Source organism: Etheostoma spectabile, unplaced genomic scaffold, assembly GCF_008692095.1.
Source record: "Etheostoma spectabile isolate EspeVRDwgs_2016 unplaced genomic scaffold, UIUC_Espe_1.0 scaffold00007195, whole genome shotgun sequence".
Taxonomy (NCBI): domain Eukaryota; kingdom Metazoa; phylum Chordata; class Actinopteri; order Perciformes; family Percidae; genus Etheostoma; species Etheostoma spectabile.
In genome coordinates this window covers 1-25,838 of record NW_022603466.1, presented here as the reverse complement: position 1 = coordinate 25,838, position 25,838 = coordinate 1, and the positions used below count along the sequence as shown (strand labels likewise).

Here is a 25,838-nt window from a genome sequence, read left to right as displayed (position 1 = left end):
AAACTTGACACTTCTACAGAATTTTTTGTACCAGGGTATTGAATGTGAACACTTTGGACACCTTCTCATTGAGGATGGACTTTGTAAAACCTGCAAACAGCAACATATTGTTCAACATGTACATTTGGATTGTCTTCGATACAAAAACGAAAGAGAACAGTTGTTCTCTGCGCTATGTGACATGGGGATACAGAACGGGACACAGAGATACTTACTAAATCCCCCTAAACATCAATTTGAGAGAGTGTAAGCAGTCCTGGATTATATCTCTGCTACGAGACTACTCCGCTGAAGTTGACAATATCTTCGTTTGATATGCTAGCTAGTGGCTAACTGAAGTTGTAGCTAATTTGGCAACGTCATCGACTTGATCAATCTTTTAATAATCACTGAGACTGTATAGCGTTACAGCAGTAACTGACTTTTGTTAGATATTAGTTTTATTCATTATTTAACTAGCTTACGTTAATGCTACATAAAAGTGTTTCAGCACCCCCAAAGTAAGCTAACAACAAGTACTGTTAAGTTATAACTGTCAAGGTTTGCTAACCTGTGGCAAAGCAGACCTTAACGTTTTTCGGCCGCTCTAATGTTCGAGTACTCAGCAGAAACGAGCTTCTAAAGCCAGATCAGTAATAAATTGTGCACAGGTTTGGCTAGTTTACCAGTTACCTTTCCGCTGTTCGCGCCTTGTTTTTCTCCTGCTTCTTCTCTTCTCCTCCTGTCGACTTCCGGTAGTTGTGTGCCTTGTAGTCTTCTTTACTGTCTATGATAGTCTCATGTGTGGTGAATTACAGCCCTCCCTCCCCGCAGCTCCATTAAAAATCATGTGCATTATGGTGCCACACAACGAAATTAATATCTCAAAATCTCTCCCAACACTGACAACATATTAGTGTTGAACATCTAATTTCACACCCATACGTATATTCATAGCAATGCAAAACACATCTTGCCATTTCTCTCATCTGCTTTATCTTAACCTTGCAACTTAACAGCAAAATACAAAATAAAAAAATTAATTCCTTCCTTTGATGAAGATTAAAAAGATGCTATTTCCACTGTAAATGTCTGCAAAAATTGGATGGATGCAAATGTAGAGTGGGGACAATACCTTGTTAATGTCTCTCTGGCAGAGGTAATGCCTTGCCAGTGACAGTTGCAAGTAATTAGTAATCAGGACAAATAGGTGATAGCAACCTCTTTAACTACTTGAAATCCTGTGACCTGTGATACACCAACAAGATGGTTGGAAAGATTCCAACTAGTTAGTAATAAAGTTCAGCACTCAGTTGTTAGTTTGGTTAGGTCATTGAAGTCAGGTGTAATGGCTTCTATTGAAATGCTTATTTTCCATACAAGAATAAAACCTGCAGAGTATGAGTGTTTTCCATGAGCCAGCGTGCTTTGTGCCTCTGCCGTTCCTGTTGTATTAAACCTGACACCCCTGGGTGTATCAAGATTTAATGGAGCAGAGATTTACTGTAGATAATCCATTACTGATAAAGTCACCTGTATATTTTAAAGTCATTGCAATCTACATTAAATTACTATATTTTTTAAAGTGACTATTTGTGCTTTTGTGCTGTTTAGAAACTGATTGTTATATGTAGCATTAAAAGTTTAAGCTGGGAAATGTCCCTTAAAAACTTCAACTGTAATGCAACTGTGTGAAAATCTGTGGAGGACAAACAAGACAGCAACTTTAGACACTGTAATTATTGCTTTTCCATGAGTATTTTGGGGATAAAATTAGAAACTTAGGTTTTGAAGGTGATAATAATGTGTAATAGTTCAGCATTAAGTATTCAGATATCTTCGTTGTTATGAGGTTAACAGGAAGTAGGTGTCTTGGTAAGCATGTTAACAGTATTTATACTGAACTTAATTATTGTTATAATCAAGATAATGCATCCAGTGCTAAACTATTTGTGCTAACATCTTAAAGTGCCTATATTATGCTAATTTTCAGGTTTAGAATTGTATTTTGAGGTTTTACCAGAATAGTTTTCATGGTTTCATTTTGTCTTGGGTAGTGATGTAGAAAGCCGTGCAGATTTTGAACAGCTCACCCGGGAATGAAGGCAGAGGACATTCAGACACCTGTATTCACTCAAAACAGCATGGATGTTTTTTTTTTCCAAGTTGTATGCGTGTTGAAGCACCAGAGACACAAATAACACCCCAAATCCAGAAAAAGTGATGTCATAATATGGGCACTTTAATCAATGGTGCAACAGTCAGAGGGCTAACAGTGATTGTCAAACAAAAAGTAAAACAAACAAGATTTATACTAAAGCTTTATTAGTCCAACAAATTAAATAAGAACATATAATACAAGGTGTCTGAGTCTTTGATTACATATAGCCTATTATTATTATTAACATTATTTAAATACAGTATCCAATGTCATTGAGTTTTACCGCAGCATTGAACATAACATTGTCCCAAATCTTCTGAGGCTCTTCACCAAAAAAGTTCAAAAGGTGTCAGAAAATAGACAGGTTTCATAATAGTGCTCATCATAGTCAGTATGGTTTACATGTACACAAATAATTTGATTCATGTCAAAAGCACAGAATGAGGGTGATAGTGTGATTAAACCGTTTATATGGTTTTCTGTATTCTGATTTCCCAATAACCTCCGTTTACATAACGTGTTTGTTAAACTGGTCAATGTTTGAAAGAATTTATGTTAACCTCTGGTCAACATTTCATTAACCTCTCACAAACCTAATGCAGCAATTAAATACAAACAGGTTTGTTATTTGGATTACATTCATTCTGATTTTGAGGTACAACAGATAACATGCACCCCTTTAACCAAATTATTAATGTAAAGCAAACATACTGATATCGAGGCTGTGTTCAAGACATTACTCAATGGGGAAAGCCACCAACTTGTTAAAGAATTGACCACTGTCCAAAAGTATACATGTTGGAGTATACATGTAGCATAGAACAACCAAATCAATGTAAACAGCAGTTTTGCAGTGTCAAAGGTCGGTTTTCTGTCTGTCCGGTAGGACCTTTCTGGGATAATAAAGCAAGGACTTGACAATGATCTTAGAGAAAGGAAGTACAGACACATAAGCATTTTTTAACACTTCTTTTATAGTCACAAATTCTTGCCCACTGCATGAAACTAAATGTCAAGATTGGGAGTCATTTCCTAAACTATTCAAATGTGTCACTAATAACTCTGATCAGGTGCAGGTGTTGCTCTCAACGTGACATAAATATAGGAAAGAAACACAACTCTTTGTCATCCCTGTCAAGTCAAAACTGGACAAACAGCATATGCAATAAAAATGATCCAAAATGTGATCAATCCTTAGTAACATGGTTGGAAAAGCTAGGCATGTGTCACTCCTTTGGCCCTCTTGTAGTGACAAGAGCTTACCTATCTTGCTCTATAGCAATCCAACTTCAACAGTATTTTTAGCCCAGATGTGGGCACAGTGGGTTTCTTTTTTTAGCCCACCATTGCAATTAGTGTCTTCCAAAGTGCCCATTGTTGACTCAGTGTGCTTTTCGTCTCCTCAAAAGTCTTTATTCTTTTAGTTGGCAGCAGTTGGCTGAGAAAACACCAAACCTGAGAAATAAATGTAAGAAGTAAAAAAGGAGAAGGACGAGATGATGATGACAAAGGGCTGCCTTCTGCAAAATGGACTGCAAAAGAAACAGATGACTTGTCATCTGTCTAGTGTGGTTTGTACCTTGTGTTCTAGTGGCTGGTAGGAAACGGTCCATGTGTGTTGATGGACTGTTGCAATTTTTCCTCTTTGGCCCTTCTGCTGTGGCAAAGCTGTGGAATAGCACAAATAACAGTCAATACAACTTTCTTTTAAAATGTTTCAAACTGCACTTCTAATCACATTCAGACTAAAAAAAAAGACAAAATATCATGATTATTTTTACACAAGTAGTGCACTTCTGGCTTCTCACCGTTCTCTTCTCCATGAAGCTGGTCAGGAATTCGTCTATGTCCGTGCGTCCCTCCAGGAAGTTTTCAGCCGTCTCCTCCGACTCCTCCTCAGCCTGGTGGGCTGCAACTTTTAACCGGGCCTGGAGAGTACTAAGACTGCAACTCTAGTGGGGGTTAAAGAAAAAAAAGACAAAAGAAAGAAACAGAGAGACAAAAAGAATCAGTGGAGCATTTCAAGACATGTTTAAGAATGTTTGGGTTAGTTCCTTTGAACTCTTTTATATTTCCTCCTTTAGTTTCATGACTTGGTAAAAACAATGTGGTTGTATGGTTTACTGAGAGGGAGAGCATAATAGTATCTAACAGAAGAGGATCGTCAAAACCCAAGTGCTTATATGTAGTAGGAGACAGATGATGACATCTAGTTGCTAGTAAGTCAGGACTGAGATTAATATTCAGCCGTTTCATGTGTTCCTAACTGGTGGGTGTTCTGATTGACACAAGCCATTGAATTATGCTCAGCTTAAGCTAAAAGACTTAACATAGATTTCTTTGTGCTCCTACAATAAAAGGGAACAACCCAAATGTTTAGTTTCAAGTCATCAAAATGGTTTGAATTAAATTAAAAAACATCAGCAGCTTTAAAACAAATAGGAGCATATTCAACCTATTATGATTTAAATCACAGTGTAGCCTCTCACCTCACTGAGCTCATGCTGTCTCTGCATTCTTGTCTCAAAGGCCGACTTCATCTGAGTCAGCTGTTCATACTGTCAACAGACAAAGCACACATCATAAGCTGTTAGACAATAGCATGAATGTGTTTGTTGTGTGTGTGTTTGTTGTTTGAGAGAGAGACTGGATGTAACAGCTGACCTTGTAGAGCATTTCTTGTCTTTTTCCTTCCAGCTGTGGCTCCATCTGAAGATTTTTCTCTGTAAGTGACAAACAGAGATGCACAAATCTTTGGACTCAACTCAACTCAATTTGAACTTCTCTTTCATGATTGAAACATCAAGACCTTCAGTCCTGCGGCAAAAGAGGAACTTACTAGCCACATCAACTATATTGGTGATCAGCTCTTCTTTATCACTGGTGACCTGTTTCAGTTGTGGCAAACTCACAAAGAACTCCAGTAACAAATCCTCGTTTTCAGACATGTTGGACAACTGGGCCAGACTAGGGTGGGGTGCAACAGAGGTGGTAGACATAGGTAGATGCACAGCAGTAAGTAAGAGAACAAGAGAACACAGACATGAATTATAGATTCAAAAGACTGTTTTCCTTTATCTCAAACACACATTATAACCAGCTAACACAATATCTTAATTCAAAGATTATTTGAAGTTGACAATATTCGGGAGTACTTTACTTCAAGTCACAGAGTTCAGGAAAAGACTCAGGAATCTCAGGCATCTTGTACATGTGTCCGTTCAATCCAGCCTGAAACAGACAGCATTAGAGTCAGCAAGTAATATTCTTCAATGAATTTACGTCTCTGTCGACAGATTCGTCTGAACCTGAAAGGTAACTGGTTTGTGTAAATAGCGGTAAAATAACCACATAAAGACAACGATCTTATCTGAAAGCTTTGCTTAAGAAATCCAGGGTTGTCAGTGTCAATGTTTGAGAAATTGTTGTGCTACCTCCTGCTTTTTTTAATAGTTGGATGAACCTGATGCCTTGCAAACTGTCAATGCTTGATCTGTTTTTTAAAGCACTGGAACAGTGGAAAGCTCCTCTGTGTTCATTCACAACAAGCTGTTTACAAGGTAACACTTAGTATGTGTGTGTGTGTGTGTGTACTTACTTATATTATATATATATATATATATATATATATATATATATATATATATATATATATATATATATACACTTTATAAAGACTTATAGCATATTATAGTCTTTTATACGTTTGTAATTGTGCTTAGAATGGATGTTATCAACCCACTTCTCCATTATCAGTGTACCTGTAGGTCTCCAGTAGGAACAGGCAGTGGCAGGTCAGAAATCACTCCGTATGGGGCTGGAGCTCGAGGGGGCCCATGGCCACCATCGGCTCCTGGGTGAGGCATGAGAGCTGGAGCTGGGCCTGGCCCAGTAGGCGCCGTGTGACCGGGGCCCACGTGGCGTGGACCGTAGTGGTAAGCCTGAGTGGGGTAAGGAGCCATACCCGACGACTTGTACATACTGATGGGTAAATGCGGGAGGATATGACATTATTTCACTAAGGCATTAAAAATATAGTAAGACATTATTTTTTTACAAGCTAGGTCTTTTTTTTTTTTTTTTCAATGAGGGGCCAGACGTAAAAAACTCTGAGCAGATTCACAACCAAAACTGTGTGTAGGCTACACACAAATACAGAAACACGCATAGTGGCCGGGTTGGCTCAGTTGGTAGAGCAGGGGCACATATACATAGGGTTTTATTCCTCGACGCAGAGGTCCAGGGTTTGAGTCCGACCTGTGACAATTTCCTGCATGTCTCTTACCTAGCTGTCCTTTCCATTAAAAGGCGGAAAATCCCCAAAAATAATCTCTTAAAAAAAAAATAATATCCATACTTCTTTTAGTATGTTCTATATGTCTGTCCCACAGTTTTCCCTAAATGGATGTACAAACACCCTTAAACACCATTTGCATATGGATAGTTGTTTCCACTCCCCGTCAGAAGGATAATCAATGATTTATTTATAGCTCTCGTGTTGAAACTGACTTTACAGGGTGCTTTACAATTCAGGATCAAATGAAAAGATTACTAACAGGGAGATAATGGCTCAAATGTAATTAAAAAGAATGATGAAATGTATCACTCATAAATCATTCAAAAGTTCATAAATGTGCCTTAGATTGACATTTTGCAGAACTGTGGCGACTAACATAAATAATAACACAATCAGGGAAATTGGAAAATGACCTAAAAAACAATGCTACCTGTCTCTCAACTTATATTCAATTGCCTCCTTATCATATCCCCCGCAGCTATCTCAGCTTAAATCCTGTGTTGGCCTGGTCTGAGGTATGTGTGAGATGCGCACATTCCAATTTTATAAAAAACGGTTTATGATAGGCATAGCTCTACGCCTAGTTTATACATCTGGCCTCAGGAGACTTAATCATACTTCATTCAACTGCATTATTTCCTGAACTTTCTGTTGTAATGAACTTTACCAAGAAAGTACTGAGAGACATGTGTCCATGAATGTAAGAGGAAACTCACTAAGTAAAGCCAGCAGGGCCTGTTGACATCAAGGCAGGAGGACTTTTCCAGAACTCATCCAGCAGACTCTGAATGACCTTACCCAGATCGGAGTGCATCCCAAACTACAACATAGACAACAGTAAAATACTTGAAGGAAAGTGAGATCATAAAACTAAAGCACAAACTACCAAAGAAGTTAAATAAAATAAGTGGATATTCTTATTTGAGAAGAAGATGCAAGGAGAGAACCATGAAAAAGGAAAAACAAGTTGATGTTGCTACAGGCTATTGGGAAAAATCTGGAGAAGGCTGGAAAACCCAGGTTTGGAGGTTGCGCACTGGAACACGGGCAATGGCACATCTTTCACTATTTCAAAGTGCACCCCCACCTTAGATTTTCTTTTCTTCCAGACATTTTCAGCTAAAGATTTAAATCCCTGTTGCCAAGACTCTTTTCCATCAGTCACGGATCATGGAAAGTGAAACTTAAATCTGTCATGGGGCGGTTGGATTTATATACACACTTTAAAAGATTTATTAAAAGCTTCTTTCTTTGCAAATTTGAATTTACAGCATTATATGTTAATACTTACAGTATATCATAGGCTGTATATTAACGTATTTGACAAAAAAAGGTAATACTTTGAGCCTCTGCGAAGCTTTGACTGTAAGATTAGCAGTTGAATCAGGCTCATTCAATTAAAGCATGGAATAGTCAACTATTAGGGGTCCCCCCTATCAATTATGATCAGGTTTTTTTGAGTATGCTGTTGATGTATTTGTACATGTAAACAACACTTTCTTGTTTTGACATTGGATACGCCCCTATTAATCGACAAAGATGATCAGAAACCTGAAATATCATGTAAATTCGAAAATCTTAATAGAGAATTTGGACTGAGGATGCAGTAAGGATGGGTTCTGTGCTGAAACAGCACACAGTATTTAAATCTAGACAAGAAAGCCTAGTGACTACTTACGTTAGTAATAAGAGGGCTAGTGATGATGGTGCCATTATTGCCGTCAACTAAATGATGACCAACAGGGGGGTAGACACTAACCACCGGCTTCTCCTGGGGGAACTGAGGAGGCAGCAGACTAGAGGAAAGAAAAGAGATTTGGCTTTCAAGAATCCCAGAAACAGGATATATAACAAGTTATAAAACGTGTGATCTGACTGGAAATGCAAAGATGTACTCACATGTTAACACTAATGGTGGAGTTGTTGACTGTGAATGGTATTCTGTACTCCACATCCTTCTGGATCTCTGCGAGGCTGTTGAGAAAGACAAACATATAATCAATAAGGATCAGCACATTTCAACATATTGAACATCTTCAACAAATGTTTATGAACCTTCTGCTGGTTTAGAGAGAACTTTTAATGCCTTTCATTACCCAATAACTGTACTTTGTAGCAAAACAGCATGAAGTGTAACGGCAAATGTGTTGTATTGCTGATCCTAGTATATATTTGTCTCATTGCATTACCACTGCATGGGTATGCTCCACCAGTGACAGTCGCCTACTATTATTACTATTATTGTTATTGACCCCAGAAGTAATATCAGATTTTATAAATAACCCATACCTTTCACAGTATACCTAACATTTTACCTACAACAGCAAAAGAGAGCTGCATGGCCCTGGCCTTTCATCCATTCCAGTATAGTCTATCAAGAGTATGAACTCTCTTTTCACATCCATGTATTCCTTAACATCATTGCAATGACACAAGCAGCCTCCAACACAGCACAATAGCCATTGTGGCCTCTACAATCCTATGAACTTCACATCCGTAGTGTAATCCCATTTCTTTGTAACACACACACGCACACACACACACACACACACACACACACACGAACAGTTTATGCTGGGATGCTGGCACTGAGATGACAGAGCTTCTTAGTAAACAAAGGCTAATACTTTAATCGTCACGTCTAATTAGCTAGCTCCTCCTAAAACTACATGTGTGACACGTTGGCATGGCAAACACTGGAATGATCACAATACAGGACTAGCCAGCTACTACTCTTTTCATCATACATTAAAAGCTGACTGTCATTAGCTGACTCGATCAGCAACCCCTGTGGTTCCCAAACGTTTTTTTCACGTCAAGGATCCCTAAACTGACACAAATTACCCCACATTTGACACGATTTAGTCCCTCAGGCCCCCATCTGATACAAGTTTGCTTTAAAATGGATGCAATTGCAGTGTAAATAAATGAATCGCCTTTGTGCTGGGGAATCCCTGAAACCCCCTCAAGAAACCCGGTGTTTCGGTTTAACTGGTTTTTGAGTTAACTGGTGATAGAGGCAGATGTGGTGTAGGCGTGGTCTCTCAGGACCCATTCCCGACTAACCAGGAAATAAACATTATTATCGCTTTCCTTCTATTTCACATTTATTTGTCAGTGTCTTGTGAAACTTTACGATAAAAACGAGTTGCTGAGCATTAATTCCTGCCCCGACAGACATTTATGCAAACACTTGCCGTTGTCGTTACGAACTATCATCCGTTGTCTGGCGACTGTGTCTCTTACTGCACGTCACGGTACACCCCGATCGACTTGTGACTATAACACTTCACCGTTAAAGCACTGTTTCTGAAATGTAAGCAAACTGGTGTATTATATAGGCATACTGTTGGAATGATAAATGTGTCGATGTATGTTAGCGGGGGACGTTTCATGTTATCTGTTATTTATTTGACCCTATCACTTCTATGTTTCGAAATGGGATTTTTTCATATAGGCCTACTGACTCAACTCAACTTCAGATATCATTCATAGCATGATGTATGTAATATTTAAGGCATAGTGAAGTTTTGGATATTTTAAATTACACTATCTGGAATGTTTTTGTAATTATGGATATCTAAACTTAAAATAACTATTAACAATTGGATTGTACATATCTGAAATTGCATTGTTTCCTAACTATAATGTTGCAACTATTCAGACATTCATAAGATTGACTTTCTACAACCAACACTTGCTCGAACTCCGGCACTTCAAGTCAATTCTACAATATGTGCCAGACACCCAGAGCAATAAAAAATACGTTTCTCTCCGACCCACTGTGCTATATGCAATATGCGTTTCAATAAGCGAGAGGTATCATTTGTATCTGGATGAATGAGTAGGCATTCTGCACATTAAGGAACGTGATTGTAAGGTTGCAACTTAACATAACCCATCGTAGCCTACATAAATATAATTACATCTAGCCTATAAATGCCTATGTATCACAACGTAATCTGAGCGGATGCACATGTTGCCACATCTGCATTCAGCTGGGTGTAAACCTCATATGTAGCTTATGTTTTTACTTACAGGCTGTATTGAAATGTAACAGATATCAAACACGTAATCCATGTTGTAGTAGGCCTACTGTTATTAAATTAACTTGTGATGCCGTTGCAAGAACGAAGACCACAACGTAGGTAGCTGCAGTGATGCCTGTTTGAAATACTGCAAACGTCAATAAATCGACAAAATGTTCATGCTGTCATTATTTGTGTCATAATTGTGTTTAAAGTAATGGTAATGACGTTTAGCATTGAGTCAATGTATTTCCTTTAACACGACCTAGATCTTACATTGCATATTGAGTTTGAATTTGTGCACCATGTTGACGTGTGGAAACTTTGGTTTTATTTTCTACAACACAGCTGTTGTGTTGCCCATGTTAAATATTAGGTATTTGTAAGTGTAAATGAATCGATATGAGCCTATGACCGATGCTAGTACTTGTTGTGACACAAGTTAATCGGAGCGCACTGAGCGCTGTTCTGCTTATTTCAGCGGTCTTTATTTGTGTTCCATCTGCAGAGTCAGCAAACACTTCAGAAGGTTTAAATAAACGTCATTACCAACACTTTAAACACAATTATGACACAAATAATGACAGCATGAACATTTTGACGATTTATTGACGTTTGCAGTATTTCAAACAGGCATCACTGCAGCTACCTACGTAATCATTTCTGCGGAGTTTCTCATGGCACACCTACACCACATCTGCCTCTATCACCAGTTAACTTAAAAACCAGTTAAACCGAAACACCGGACACCACTGTGCTCCACTCAGTGGTGTTAGCAGCCAGCTAGCACAGCGCCCTGGCGAATCACACCCGGCTAGTTAGCTTTGAGAAAAGGTTAGCAAAACATTAGCTGCTCAACAAACACATTGGGGCATGTCGAAGCAGTGGTGGTGGGTCCACGTAAATCGTGTGTATAATGTTGACAGGTTTACAGAATCGCCGGGACAAATGTGTGTAAAAAGGGGCTATACACGCCATACTGTTTGTTAGCCTAACGTTCTCCCTCTGGCATGAGCCTTGTGGCTAGCTATGCTAAGTAAACATCAGCTGTACCTGTAAACCCAGTCAACAATTTTTTTTAAAATCAAAAACCGTCAGGAAACATTACATAGACTACATTCTCATTTGAAAATAAAGTGTTATATTTAAGAAGCTAATCGGCAGCACCTGGGTCTGGTTTTATGTGACCGGTTACCGTAGATTTTACCTGGGATGAGCGGCTTTGAGTGACTCGATCTGCCGCTGTCTTTGTTGCTGGAGGCTGTTCAGAGGGAGAGATCCGGAGCCTTTGGACAGGGGGAAAAGCCAGTTCATCCTCTCCTGGCGAAACCACGTACTGAACTTGGTGACAGACTGTAAAGGCCGACTACAGACGAAATGGAAGAGAAAGTGAGAGTGAACACGGTGTGGAGATTTGTGGTGCTGACTCCTGTTAGCTGTTGACGTCTCGGTTTGTTGTCCACACGATTTTGACTTTGTATTTACGTTCCAAAGTCAGATAGCATATCCTGGTGTGTCGAATAAAATGTCAACTCCGTTTGATCTACTAACAGTTTATATGTAATTGTAGCTCTGTCATTTATATTTCTGAGGCGAGAGATAATTATAGCAACCTCGAGAGTAAGCAGCACAAGCTCGAACTTATTTACGTATTACGTCACACAGCAATATACGTAAAGCGCAACTTCCTGTTTTCTTCTTCTTTTTGGTTTTGAATGGCCGTGGCAACTATGGTCGGCAACCCTTAGACATATAAAGATATGTCTTTAATTATATTTTCCATTTATTTTAGCTTTAATTATACTTTTTACTTCAGCTTTACCCTATTAATATCCACCGCTATATCAGGCTTCTCTGCTGCTTTCTTCATAGATCTGTCTGCCAGTTTATTATCTCCTAAACTATATGAGCTGGTACCATACAAACGTAGTATTAATACCAGACTTTATCAGATAGGTAGCTAGTTGTAGTATTTCAAACACTATGTCCTGTCTAGAGTCAGAGTAAAGATAATTAAGGCTTATCAAAGCTGAGCTGGAGTCTGAAGCAATCACAGCTTGCTCAGGTCTATTCTCTCCACCCACATCAAGGCCATCCATACAGTTCTACCGTGTATACAGCTAAATTATCATGAATTCTTCTAGCAGATACAATGTTTAATTGATGGATAACATAAGCAATTCCCATTTCGTATCTGTATCTTAGATGTGTCAGTATATATAATGACGCATTCTTCATATTTTCTCAAAATGTAACTCTGAACCCTGTATCGATCCACTTCAATAAGCTCCTTTTCCTCCAATAAGCCAACTGGAGCCTCTAACAACAGCAATCAGGAAAACTGGATAAACCACAGAAGGGCCTATTTCCAGTGCACTTATTCCCATCATTATTACTTTTGTCATTCCAGCACCTTTAATTAGGTCATTCTCTCTTTCTTGACAGTGCCATAGAACTGACTGACTCATATGTTTGTCATTATGACCCCTCACTCTTGCCCAGTACACAAGAGACAGCTGGTCTCTTCTAAGATGGAGAGGTATCTCCCCCATCTCTACCTGAACTGTACAGTGGTACAACATATCATGTCTTTTCAACATCAAAAAACACTGCCACTACGAGGTCTGCATCAAAGTGAACAGGTGGGAACGAAGCTGAGTTTTGCTCTAAGCAATTTCCTTACCTCACTCAAAATAACTAATATATTTGAACATCATCGATGTCACCTGTATTGTACTTACAGAACATTACTACCACTCTGATCATATCCCTTTCCTCAGTGCTCCGTAACGAAGCATAGAACGATCATCAATGATAATGAGCATATGAAATAAATCATTACTCTCTATCCGCTTCACGCTCAGAAAGAAATATCACGACTCATCATCGTGGTTAGCGAGACCAAACACTTTAGAAACACATTCCTCAAGTCAGAAACTATAGAAATGATCCCTGAAAGTATAGTCTTAATGATCGTCAAGGTGAAAAAAAGAGGCCATTCACAGGACAATCATTGTCACTCATGGTTCCTCCCTGCCATCAACAAGCTCTTCCGGTTGCTTCCTCCAGTCATGTTCCATTATGTAAATGAGCTAGCATAGCACAGCCAATCACTGCATTACTCTTACAGCACAGCTGTTGTGCAGGAGTGCACTGAGGGGGCAGAGAGGCAGTCCTGGGGTAAAGAAACGCTTGTATAAAAAGGTGTTCAGTGAGTAATAAGTAAGTCAGTCAGTGATTAAGTAAGTTAGTAAGTAGAAAAGTAAGTTAGTAAGAAAAGTTACACTGACTAATTATTACCAAAGTTCTAAATACTGGCAACACAAAAGGCCTATTTCTCTTACTGACTGAAAGAAGTCAGACAGGCTGCCTTCCATGTACAGCCCCGGTGCATTTAGGACAATGTAAATTAAGAATAAAAACATTTTCGTGATCAAATTTTAGGATAAGAATATTTTTGTCAGTCCAGAACATGCCATACATGAATAGGAACAAGCTAGAGAACGCTGGCCAAAGTAATTAACATACACAAATGACAGTAGGGATACATATGTATGTGTACGTAAAATAATGAGGTCTGCATCAAAGTGAACAGGTGGGAACAAAGTTGAGTATTGATCAAAGCAATTTTTTTAACTCACTCATAATAACAAATATACAAGAACAACATCGATGCCACCAGTTTCATATTAACAGAACATCACTACCACTCTGATCATATTCCTTTCCTCAGTGCTCCGCATTGAAGCAAAGAACGATCATCAATGAAAGAGAGCATATGAAATAAATCATTACTCTCTATCCTCTTCACGCTCAGAAAGAAATATCACGACTCATCATCGTGGTTAGCGAGACCAAACACTTTAGAAACACATTCCTCAAGTCAGAAACTATAGAAATGATCCCTGAAAGTATAGTCTTAATGATAGTCAAGGTGAAAAAAAGAGACCATTCACAGGACAATCATTGTCACTCATGGTTCCTCCCTGCCATCAACAAGCTCTTCCGGTTGCTTCCTCCAGTCATGTTCCATTATGTAAATGAGCTAGCATAGCACAGCCAATCACTGCATTACTCTTACAGCACAGCTGTTGTGCAGGAGTGCACTGAGGGGGCAGAGAGGCAGTCCTGGGGTAAAGAAAACGCTTGTATAAAAAGGTGCTCAGTGAGTAATAAGTAAGTAAGTCAGTGATTAAGTAAGTTAGTAAGTAGAAAAGTAAGTTAGTAAGAAAAGTTACACTGACTAATTATTACCAAAGTTCTAAATACTGGCAACACAAAAGGCCTATTTCTCTTACTGACTGAAAGAAGTCAGACAGGCTGCCTTCCATGTACAGCCCCGGTGCATTTAGGACAATGTAAATTAAGAATAAAAACATTTTCGGGACCAAATTTTAGGATAAGAATATTTTTTGTCAGTCCAGAACATGCCATACATGAATAGGAACAAGCTAGAGAACGCTGGCCAAGGTAATTAACGTAGACAAATGACAGTAGGGATACATATGTATGTGTACGTAAAATAATGAGGTCTGCATCAAAGTGAACAGATGGGAACAAAGTTGAGTATTGATCAAAGCAATTTTTTTAACTCACTCATAATAACAAATATACAAAAACAACATCGATGCCACCAGTATCATATTAACAGAACATCACTACCACTCTGATCATATTCCTTTCCTCAGTGCTCCGTATTGAAGCAAAGAACGATCATCAATGATAAAGAGCATATGAATTAAATCATTACTCTCTATCCTCTTCACGCTCAGAAAGAAATATCACGACTCATCATCGTGGTTAGCGAGACCAAACACTTTAGAAACACATTCCTCAAGTCAGAAACTATAGAAATGATCCCTGAAAGTATAGTCTTAATGATAGTCAAGGTGAAAAAAAGAGGCCATTCACAGGACAATCATTGTCACTCATGGTTCCTCCCTGCCATCAACAAGCTCTTCCGGTTGCTTCCTCCAGTCATGTTCCATTATGTAAATGAGCTAGCATAGCACAGCCAATCACTGCATTACTCTTACAGCACAGCTGTTGTGCAGGAGTGCACTGAGGGGGCAGAGAGGCAGTCCTGGGTAAAGAAAACGCTTGTATAAAAGGTGCTCAGTGAGTATAAGTAAGTAAGTCAGTGATTAGTAAGTTAGTAGTAGAAAAGTAAGTTAGTAAGAAATGTTACACTGACTAATTATTACCAAAGTTCTAAATACTGGCAACACAAAAGGCCTATTTCTCTTACTGACTGAAAGAAGTCAGACAGGCTGCCTTCCATGTACAGCCCGGTGCATTTAGGACAATGTAAATTAAGAATAAAACATTTTCGGGACCAAATTTTAGGCTAAGAATATGTTTTGTCAGTCCAGAACATGCCATACATGAATAGGAACAAGCTAGAGAACGCTGGCCAAGGTAATTAACGTAGACAAATGACAGTAGGGATTCATATTTATATGTACGTAAAATAATGAGGTCTGCATCAAAGTGAACAGGTGGGAACAAAGTTGAACATTGCTCATAGTTCCATCTTTCCTAATTTCATACAAACACAATTGAAATACTATCAAACACAATGAATTTATATTAACAGAATATCGCTGCCACTCTGATCATATTCCTTTCCTCAATGCTCCGTGAAGAAACAAAGAACGATCATCAATGATAGAGAGCATATGAAGTGAATCATTACTCTCTATCCGCTTCACGCTCAGAAAGGAATATCACGACTCATCATCGTGGTTAGCGAGACCAAACACTTTAGAAACACATTTCTCAAGTCAGAAACTATAGAAATGATCCCTGAAAGTATAGTCTTAACATACTACACGTTGAAAAAAAGAAGTTATTCACAGGACGATCCTTCTCACTAATGGTTCATACAGGCTAAAACCGACCGGCCATTGAGTAGTAAACAACGTTTAACCACGACAAAACCACGTCAGTAAAACGTAAGGCTAAACTGTTAATGAAGCTGTTAATTTAATGGTAAAGTCAAATTCAATAAGCCCACAATGCTTTGCGATTGGGTCACAAACTTTCGTGCATTTGCTAAATTTGTTGATTTATTAAAGAAGTGTACGAGGTAAAACTCTACAACTGACCGGGTTGTTTGGACAGTTAACAACAGCACAACAGAGACGACGCTTAAAGTATTAAAAGTAGAGACGTTTGGATTTAAACGAGATACAAGAAAAACGGTGCGTTGTTTGTAACGTTCCTGACAGAAACGTTGCAAAGAAATAGAGTTCCGCTTACAACCGCTAAGCCAGATTCACTTCCTTTTAGGGTTTTCAGATGCGTCGATTTATAAAATATAAATGTTGACAACAGCCAAAACAAAACGGGTCTACAACAGCTAAAAGCGACATTATATCGGAAACCGTCCATACCCTGCATTCATTTTTTACCGTTAAAGTTTAACCCCATAGACCGTTACTGTATGGAGTCTATAATCTAACCAGAAGTTGCTTCCGGCGACATATGAGGGCAGCATTTCATTAGGTAACTAACGTAATAACTATATCGACAAAAGCTCAGACTTACCAAGAACTATTAGAAACATTGGAACATACCATGGACTGTATAAGGAAAATACAATTACCAAGATGGACATTAGTAGCCTAAGTTGTAAGGTGCCTTTTAAATTATGACAACTAACAACACATTTCGAACTTTCTAGAAAAGTGTATTTATTTACACGTTAGACCCCCTGAGACTTTGCAACATGAGGAGCCTCTCTGTCATTGGAGTCACCATCACCTACTGACATGCCCTCTGAATCCCTCACTAGTTGAAGTACCTGAAGTAGTAAAAACAATAACCATTACACCCAGAGGTGTAGTGGTAAAAAAGAGGTGGGTAAACTATACATTTTGTGATCAGGTGGACCACGACGCGATCCCCGATAAGGTGGGCCACGGCCGACCGGTGTATCCTGATGACATTGCTATAGGCTGTCATTTATCACTGGTTGTTCCTTCATAGGTCACACAATCAGTATTCAGTTCATACATTAATCGAAGTTCTTGTTAAAAAGACTCAAGAAGGAATTATATGGTTGAAATCTATAAAGTTTACTAAATGACAAAACAGAGACAACAAAAATATTCACATTTAACAATCTGGAATCAAACACCTTTTTACTTTTGTCTTGAACAAATTACTCAAACCAAACCAACTAATCAAAATAGTTGGTGATTACAGTTTATATATATATATTAAAAACCCCATTGATTTTCTCCATATGAATTTAGCCATGATGTATAAACCCTCCGAGGTAGTCAAGTCTGTATGATATCAACCTTGTAACATTATAAGAAAAACAATTATCCACTGTCTTACGTAGAAAACCTACATTACCCACAATCCTAAGCGTAACAGCAACGTTTCTGATTGGTACAACTTGCTGTTACCATAGAAACGTTTACCGTACCCGCGAAACCACAAACAGCCACAGCGACAACATTAACTAGCTAGCTGACTAGCAAAGGGAGCTTCTTGTCACTAACTTTCAGTGGCCAGAGAATGAAATAACATCCAGTTATTTATCAGACAATATATCCTGAATTTCACTAATGGGAAAAGGTAGCTAGGTGACCTGCAACTTCCTGTCTGAAAGGTGTAGGCTAAACTAATCAATGCCGTGGCTTTTTGAGTCAGTGGCATGAATCTGCCATTAACCAAATTAACCGCAAAAACAGTAAGTTGAGTGCTGTTTTCCGAGCTCACTCACTTTGGGCTTCTTTCCGACACCGTTTGCTGGCATCAGGACTCAGGAGGACGGTTGCTGTCTTGGCGGCGCTTAAAAAAAATACGGATATCCATTTTTAAAATGCATCATTAACTGCATGAGACATGTAGCCTAATGTAGGATAGTGACCGATAAACCTTTGACTAAAAGTCTGCTGCTTCCTGCTAGACGTTTTAAGCCCCCAACGTCGACTTCAAGGCAGCGCTGCGACCGTGACTTCAAGGCACCCAACCATTGACCAATCCTATCACCTTCCAGGCAGCGCTGCCTGGAAGGCGACGTTGGGGGCTAAATACCCCAAACACCACAAGAGATTGATCAACACTGACAGTAATTCAGCGCAATATGATAGACTTCGTCTTAGGTTTAACAACCTATGAAACTAATTATGAACATTATGACACTAAAACAACATAAGCTTAATTTAGAATGGCTTTGGGACGATAGGCTATTCAGAGGTGGATAAACGCACTTTGGAGGTGGGTAAACGCCATTTCAGAATTTGAGAGGTGCATAAACGGCGTTTACGTGGCGTTTAGCCTCCACGACTACATCACTGATTACACCCATACTGTATGTGGACACATTGGTGTCACACACTTTGTCTTTTAATAATTTTTTGTATTCAGATTTAAAGAATATGTTTAAGTGTGCGGTTTGCTGTGTATTAGCTTCATTACTTCAGGTAACTATTCATGAATGGCATATGTGGACATAACAGAACTTGACACACATGCTTAGCAGGTGGAGCTCCAGACACTGCTGGATCTTCCTCTGGGTGTGGCTGGTCAGCTGTGGGAATACACTGATATCTGAGAAATCAATAGGCTTGAGGTTCTGACACAGACACACACACTTGTGTGAGTATAAATATGTATTATGCACATTTTTTATTGTTCTGTCTTTCACAACTGTTTTAACTATTGTTCTTGTGTAGTGATGTTTCAGACAGTGGTACTTGTATAACTGGAGTGACAAACAATTTGAATGTGAGCCTACATGGTAAATTCAAACTATCCAAGCATGACTTAGCATCCTGTGTTGGAGGAGCCGACTGCTCTTCATCACTACTGCTGTACCTAGGCCGCTGACTTGACTGAGCCTTTTCACTGAATATCTCTGCTTCTCTATTCTCTTAACCCTAACCCTGAGGGAAATGTAATTCAGTTAATCAGTCAGTCAATTCATTTTGAAGTAATAGCTATAACTACAAACGTCAAGCAGGCCCATTGTCAAATTGGGTTAGAATCAGTGTGTAAAATAATGTGTTTGTGGGGCTCTGGAACCCCGAAAATAACAGCTTTGACTCCATTAAAATGTCAAAAAGAAAGGTGTCAACAATGTGCCTAATTATGTTTATTTATAGTATCTACAAAGGTTGATTTTTAGTTCATTTTTACTTAACTACCACTCTTACCACTCACTTTTAATAACACATATTGCATCACACGCTTTTGTAGCATTTGAATGCAATTTGCTCTGCCACTGCCTATTAAAATGCCAAAAATTATGTCAACTGTGAAGATGAGCTAATTTATACAATCAAAAAGTCCATTATCTCCAAGAGAAACAGCCCTTAAATCACAGAGCAAATAAATAAGTCCCAGCTTGTGTTATAGCTACTTAAATCTAGATGTTGAATGTCACACTATATTTCACACACTGGTTGGCCAAAAATATAACATTAGCTCTATTTGATGGCTGGCGCCAGTTACTCGTCTTCGTCCCCGTATTCACTTTGGTAAAAAGGACATGTCACTCAAAAAGCACTCCCTTCCTTGTCTTACACACATATGCATAACATGCACTGGGACACGTTAATAGTTTAGTTTTGCATTAATTGCAACATTCACTTCCTGTTACTCACCTTAACCTTAACTAATACTTAACTGTAACGCTGACCTTAAGAAACCACATTAGTGAGTGCTAGTGAGTCTCTTCCTTTGTCATGTTGTATTTAAAAGGGTTTTTTCAAAGATTACACACTGTGGTGCAGACCTCCCATTTCTGTTATTGCTTTTTAGAACTTTACTAAAGGGGAGATTGTGTAAAGTTTTAAAGTTGATATCTTTTGTAATAATCTTATTTGATGTGCAGCAGTAGCTCAGTCCGTAGTACTTTTTAGCAGTTCCTTACCTTGCTGGACGAGTAACAGACTGCTTTGTGTTCATTGCAACACATTCTGGATCCTGAGAAATCGCTGTGACGCAACCCCATTTGGTCCAAACCCCTGACCAATCGGCTATCCTAATTAAATGTCTAACCCCAACCAATCAACCACTATGGTCATGCCAAGTGGGTCTTGGTGTGGCCATAGTGGGATTCATAATTTTGCATGCCTCCCATTTTATAGTGTTGAGAGCTCATTTTTTAGTCATACCTATCCAATACTTATCAATAGTGTTGGTAAGCCTTTTATGTTTATAGAAAAGAACTCAATAGAAAATGTATAAATGACTAGATGGACCAAGAGCATTCACACTTTCTGAAGTATTCCAGCAGTGTGGTTGTGATCAGTTATTCAATAAACATGTAATTTAACTGCAACATTTGATAGGTCACTCATGCTACCTGGCCAATACACTGATTGCACTTTGAATTAAATGAATAAAAAGAGTAAAAGAAAACCTGATTACTTACAACTGGAATGATTTGTCAACTATTAGAACATGCATTCTAAATGGACATGGCATTTGTTTTTCACTGCATTATAAGCTATCTTAAGTCTAAGTCTTGACATGCATTTGACATTAAAAATACATTTATTTTCCCTGTAAGAAATATGACATAACAATAAAGACATGCAGCTATCTTTTATTTGATGTCGCAGAGCAGGGCAACTCCACGCAAGATCCAGTGGTCTGGTGGCTGAATGGTTGATAACCCCACTGCTGTGACATAATTTAGGTCTGTGCGTCTTGGTTTTTTATAGACGGGGCAGACATAGAGCTTAGGATCCACGGGGGCAGTGGAGTTCACGGCAAACATGTGGATTACAGGCAATGGTGTGAACAGCACTTTGGGTGGGGACTCAATAAGATGAGAGCTCTTCCTGTCCCAGCCGGCGCCATCCAGGTACAGACCATGGACGTAAACTCCCTCCTGTTGAGGACAGGAAGTCAGCAACAGAAAAATGCTTGTTTCCTAAAAGAATAAACATCAATTGCTCAGCAGAAAATACTGTCATGGTTTTTGTAATGGCCAACCCAGTTTATCATAAATGTAAGTGTAAGCTGAATTTGAGATCAGATGTATTGCTAGTATCGCCATGCTTTATGACTGACTGTAGGTGAGGCTGTGATCTCCTCCTGTGCCTGCTTCAGTACTTTGTTGGTCAGGGTAACGTTGTCCAGAGCCCAGCCTTTGTTTGCTCTTGTTACTTCTTGTCTCATAGCTGTTAGGAACCCTGGAAGCATACCACAGAAAAGACATTATTAGCATAAGTCCAATGTCAATTTAACACCAGCTGACCTTGTCTCATTGGCTGACGGTCTTCAATTAACACAATTTACCACACCATCAAACTCAGTATGTCTCATTCAACCAGACTGAATCTGTTGGGATTCATTTATATGCCTTTATGCTCAAAACTACAATGACTTAAGCATTAATGCAACAAGTCTTGTGAGAGAACTTCAATAATGCCTAACTTTACACAAAGTGGTACTCACCCTGGGGTTGAAGAAGCCTGTCATCCAAAAGGTTTTGGGTCTTCCTTCAAACACCCAACTGCGGAACTGCTTGTTTCTCTCCAGAAGCTCTGTGAACCAGAAGCCCAGTGTGGATGACTCCCAGGAGATCTTCTTCCACAGGTTTGGCACACGTGCATCAAAGATATTGTCCAGGGCATCACGGAGGTTCTAGAAGTCATGTACAGATCAGAAGTGTCACAAGACTTTACACCCTCAAAGACAATTCAATCATCGGATTTCAGAAATGAAAATTATGTTTGCATTCAGTAGTACAATATGCAATGATTCAGTGAATATTAGTTATGGAAAGACACGTTAGAATGGAATTACAAACATGTGATTTATGTGTGAGTATTTTGAGATATACGGTAAAGTGCTGGTGTTTCAGAAAGAGCAATGGGTGAATTAGTGATCTGACCTCGCTCATTATGATAGTGCCATCAATGGCCAAATTTAGGTCAGTCAGACTAGTGCGCACCACACTGATGATCCTTTGCATTCGATCCACCTCCTGACGTAGGAATATGTTCATTGGGTTCAGAGCTCCCATTTTCAACAGCCTGGCTTTGACCTTAAACCCACACACATTTCAGAATTTAGTTATTTATTTTAGCTGTTGCAAAAAGTGGTGATCCTATTTACCAGACAACCTCACCTCATGTGGCACATAATTAGGGGGCAATTTCCCCAACATGTCCTGCGCCATGTTCTGAACAATAGACTCCCGAGTCACTCCTGATCCCCCTGCGCTTTCCTTGGGCTGGATGTTCGTGATTGTGTCGAGAACTTCAGCAGATGTGTTTGTCTGATACCTGGTCAACATTGAACATGTAAGCATAAAAGACATTTGAGAAAAGCAGATGACAACACAAAAACAATTGCTAATAAAGCCACAAGCTTCGATTTCAAGCTCAAATCTTGATTTGCGTCATTCCACGTCCAGTTATTGTGCATTTAAAGCGCCCCCTAGTTGTCAATTTGAATGACACTTGCAGTGTATGTGTGAGAGGATTATGTAGACATTTCCTGGAAGGTTTGTGTTGATTGGACAAACGTTTAGTCATTTATAGCCCGATATGTGCTACGTCACCTGCAGTTTGTTTTCAATTATAGCGCCCCTCGTTTTTAATTTGAATGAATGCAAATCATAAAACACAACAGCAAATAGAAAAATGCAACAGGAATAATAAAACAACAGCAAATTATAAAACACAACAGCAAATAGGAAAATAAAACGGCAAATAGAAAAACACAACAGAAAACAGGAAAACGCTTCAACAAATCATTATACTCATGTTTTCAAAATTGATGCTTTTCCGTCTTTTATACCTCTCCTTCCTGTTAAAAAACAGACAGTCCCGTCTGTCCAATCAGGAGGGTCCGTCCTCCGCTAGATAGGCCCTACCTTTTACAGTAGTAGTTAATGCCGTTTTGCTTTATAAATTGTTGAAGGGTTTTCATATTTGCTATCGTGTTTTTCTATTGCTATCGTGTTTTTCTATTTGCCATTGTGCTTTATGATATTTTTAAGTGTTTTCATTTATATCCAGAGCCACGGCCCTTTCCAAGGTCATTGGTCAATAATAGAAAAGTAATTGAGATATGTACATGCTTTGTACAACAGTAAAAAGATCCATTGATGATCACTGAAATATTATTATATTATTATATTATATATATATATTATATATATATTATATATATATTATATTATTATATTATATGGTGGCAATCAGAGCTACGGTGTAGGAGGAGATCTCAAAAATGTGTTTTTCAAAAGAATTCAAAATGGTGGAAGATTTTTCGAGGCGAACCTTAATGATCCTAGAGGCTTTTTTGTAGGGCACATTAAGCTGCACCTGTGTGAGAAATTTCAAGTCAATTGGACTTAAGGTGTGGGGGGCATGACCTTTTAAAGTTTGCATTTTGAAGGCTTAATTACAGCGCCACCATGTGGCTGATTGGGTTCATATTTCTATGGAAGCACATGCACACCATTTCCAGTTATTCACCCAAGTTTCATGCTTCTAGCTCACTGTAGCTCACGGGAATTTGAGCTGACGCGGCAGACCACAAAAAACTAAAACAGACAAAAAGAAGGGTTCTACTGCTTAATGATTTAAACCCTAATAACACAATATAAGCAGAGTATCTTTTTCACTAGTTGTTTAAGAGACTCCGAAGTAAGAGTGGCTTTGATAATAGTTTTTGGATAACGTTTTCTTACGTGATATCAGCATTGGGATGCAGCCCCAGCGCCTGGGGCGAATCCACAGTGGGTAGCTCTGAATACATTCCATGTACTCCTCTATTGTCTTGCATATTGGAATATTGTAGCCCGTGTAGAAGCTGAATGAGGGGTCAAACATCTTTTTACTGAACCACACCTGCAATGAAAAAACCCCCATTCTCATGTATTGTAACAGATTAAATGAAATTGATCAAGGAGATGAATGAAGGAAGGAATGAATGCATGCATGAATAATTACAAAAAGGGGATTATTACACGAGAGAAACACTTGAGTAGCCGTTTGTCATAGTCATCTGTAACCCTTCCTCCATACTGCACCTCAGCAAGCATGTATCGCACGGTTACCCAGGACACATCCTGTAGGAGAACATCAAATTATGTTAGGAAGTTAAAAAAAAAGAAAGAAAAAAAATAAGACCTCTGTTGCAGAATTCTAACCTTCCTGGGGCCACAATCATCCAAGTGTCTCTCAACGAATTCAACACTTGCAGTGAAATCAGCAGAGTTGAACTCATATGGTATGTTCCAACCCAATGGTCCAAATTTGCGTCGTTCCTCAAAAAAAAGCATAAAACACATGACTAGAAAGAAAATCAAGTGAATGAGCTTCAAATTGTACAAAAGAAAAACATACAGTACATCCCTAACTGTCTTGGGAGGAGAAAAAAATAAATCATAAACACAAGTACATTCTATAATATGTTGTTGAAATAATTTACTGTTGTTAAGCACACATTTATGGAGCTAGAATTGTTACTTTATTAAATGCAAGAATTTAAATGATCTGAGAGAAAAAAAATATTTGAGAGAAAAAGTTTTCATACCAATAGCAAAAAAAATCTCTCTCAAAATACTTTAAACTCTCAAATATATATTTTTTGCTATCAGTGTGAAAAACAATTCTCTCAAAACGTTTTTCTTCTCGCTCTCAAGTTTTCGATTAAACGTTTTGCTATTGGTATGAAAACCTTTTCTCTCACATCATTTATTTTCTCGCATGTAATAAACAATTCTAGCTCCATACATATTGCCGTTTAAAAACAATAATGACTCAAACATGTTAGACAATAAGATTAATTTCCCCATTATGACAAGTGATGAGCACCAAAACAAATACACCAGACAGTCATACAAAAATATTTTGACAAGCGTGACATTGACTATAATTTACTATTTCCATTCATATAAGTAACTCTGAAAGTTAAATTTCAACATTCATTTTATCTTGTTTGGAAATGTATTCAATACTGAAAAGCATTTTTCATGAGACACCTAATGTATATAGCGTGAAAAACTAAATTCATCAAATGAAGCCTATGTTAGGATTATTATCATATTTTGCTTTGCTTCTAGTCTGAATTGTACTTTTTTTTCGTTGACTCCTCTTGACTCCTCAAATAAAGTTCCTCTACCAACCCATGACCTGGACAGTACCTGCACAGCAGTGTGGAGAAAGGCCACACTGTACAGCATGGGCTTCCACATGGCCAGGTTGCTGACGTCCAACTGGTTCTGTGAAATTCCAGCAAATGTTCGTTTCAAGCCAGCACGCACTCCTGGGGTGGATCGTTGGTAAACTTGATGGAGGACTGGAAGAAAAGGGTTGTATTGCTGTAAGCTTGTGTACTATATACATTCACCTCAGTATTACTGGAAGCTAGGTCAGGAAAATAC

General features: G+C 38.6%; 2 protein-coding genes and 4 non-coding genes across 6 annotated transcripts; all 6 read right to left on the bottom strand.

Moving 5' to 3' along the window:
• Positions 1–3,180: 3,180 nt before the first annotated feature.
• LOC116678385 (vacuolar protein sorting-associated protein 37A) lies at positions 3,181–12,131 on the bottom strand. The gene is made up of 12 exons (XM_032508311.1): positions 11,673–12,131; positions 8,337–8,411; positions 8,116–8,233; positions 7,154–7,257; positions 5,902–6,121; positions 5,301–5,371; positions 4,980–5,107; positions 4,805–4,863; positions 4,630–4,698; positions 3,949–4,092; positions 3,720–3,808; positions 3,181–3,595 (listed from the first exon to the last, which is right to left on the bottom strand). Exons 1-11 carry the CDS (start codon positions 11,777–11,779, stop codon positions 3,728–3,730), a joined length of 1,176 nt encoding a protein of 391 aa, XP_032364202.1. The 5' UTR covers positions 11,780–12,131; the 3' UTR covers positions 3,181–3,595; positions 3,720–3,727.
• Positions 12,132–13,217: 1,086 nt separating this feature from the next.
• On the bottom strand, positions 13,218–13,433 carry LOC116678387 (small nucleolar RNA U3). Its single transcript, XR_004329228.1, has one exon. It is a non-coding gene; the product is annotated as a small nucleolar RNA U3 (small nucleolar RNA).
• A 737-nt stretch (positions 13,434–14,170) lies between these two features.
• On the bottom strand, positions 14,171–14,386 carry LOC116678390 (small nucleolar RNA U3). The gene has a single exon (XR_004329231.1). It is a non-coding gene; the product is annotated as a small nucleolar RNA U3 (small nucleolar RNA).
• Positions 14,387–15,125: 739 nt separating this feature from the next.
• On the bottom strand, positions 15,126–15,341 carry LOC116678389 (small nucleolar RNA U3). The gene has a single exon (XR_004329230.1). It is a non-coding gene; the product is annotated as a small nucleolar RNA U3 (small nucleolar RNA).
• Positions 15,342–16,070: 729 nt separating this feature from the next.
• Positions 16,071–16,286, bottom strand: LOC116678388 (small nucleolar RNA U3). The gene has a single exon (XR_004329229.1). It is a non-coding gene; the product is annotated as a small nucleolar RNA U3 (small nucleolar RNA).
• A 4,678-nt stretch (positions 16,287–20,964) lies between these two features.
• LOC116678386 (dynein heavy chain 8, axonemal) lies at positions 20,965–25,720 on the bottom strand. Its single transcript, XM_032508312.1, has 9 exons — positions 25,599–25,720; positions 24,603–24,719; positions 24,420–24,521; positions 24,141–24,300; positions 22,569–22,725; positions 22,332–22,484; positions 21,893–22,081; positions 21,506–21,627; positions 20,965–21,323 (listed from the first exon to the last, which is right to left on the bottom strand). The coding sequence occupies exons 4-8, from the start codon at positions 24,233–24,235 to the stop codon at positions 21,619–21,621; spliced, it is 603 nt and encodes a 200-aa protein (XP_032364203.1). The 5' UTR covers positions 24,236–24,300; positions 24,420–24,521; positions 24,603–24,719; positions 25,599–25,720; the 3' UTR covers positions 20,965–21,323; positions 21,506–21,618.
• Positions 25,721–25,838: the final 118 nt, after the last annotated feature.

What these genes read in the sequence shown, in the direction of transcription:
- LOC116678385 (XM_032508311.1), bottom strand. Translation starts at nt 11,779, where the DNA reads ATGAACTGGCTTTTCCCCCTGTCCAAAGGCTCCGGATCTCTCCCTCTG. An exon ending in GACAGCATGAGCTCAGTGAG is followed by an intron (nt 4,093 to 4,629) that starts GTGAGAGGCTAC and finishes AACCCCCACTAG; the next exon opens with AGTTGCAGTCTTAGTACTCT. An exon ending in GCTTCATGGAGAAGAGAACG is followed by an intron (nt 3,809 to 3,948) that starts GTGAGAAGCCAG and finishes GCTATTCCACAG; the next exon opens with CTTTGCCACAGCAGAAGGGC.
- LOC116678386 (XM_032508312.1), bottom strand. Translation starts at nt 24,235, where the DNA reads ATGCAAGACAATAGAGGAGTACATGGAATGTATTCAGAGCTACCCACT. An exon ending in CTAATTATGTGCCACATGAG is followed by an intron (nt 22,485 to 22,568) that starts GTGAGGTTGTCT and finishes TGTGGGTTTAAG; the next exon opens with GTCAAAGCCAGGCTGTTGAA. An exon ending in GCACTATCATAATGAGCGAG is followed by an intron (nt 22,082 to 22,331) that starts GTCAGATCACTA and finishes CATGACTTCTAG; the next exon opens with AACCTCCGTGATGCCCTGGA.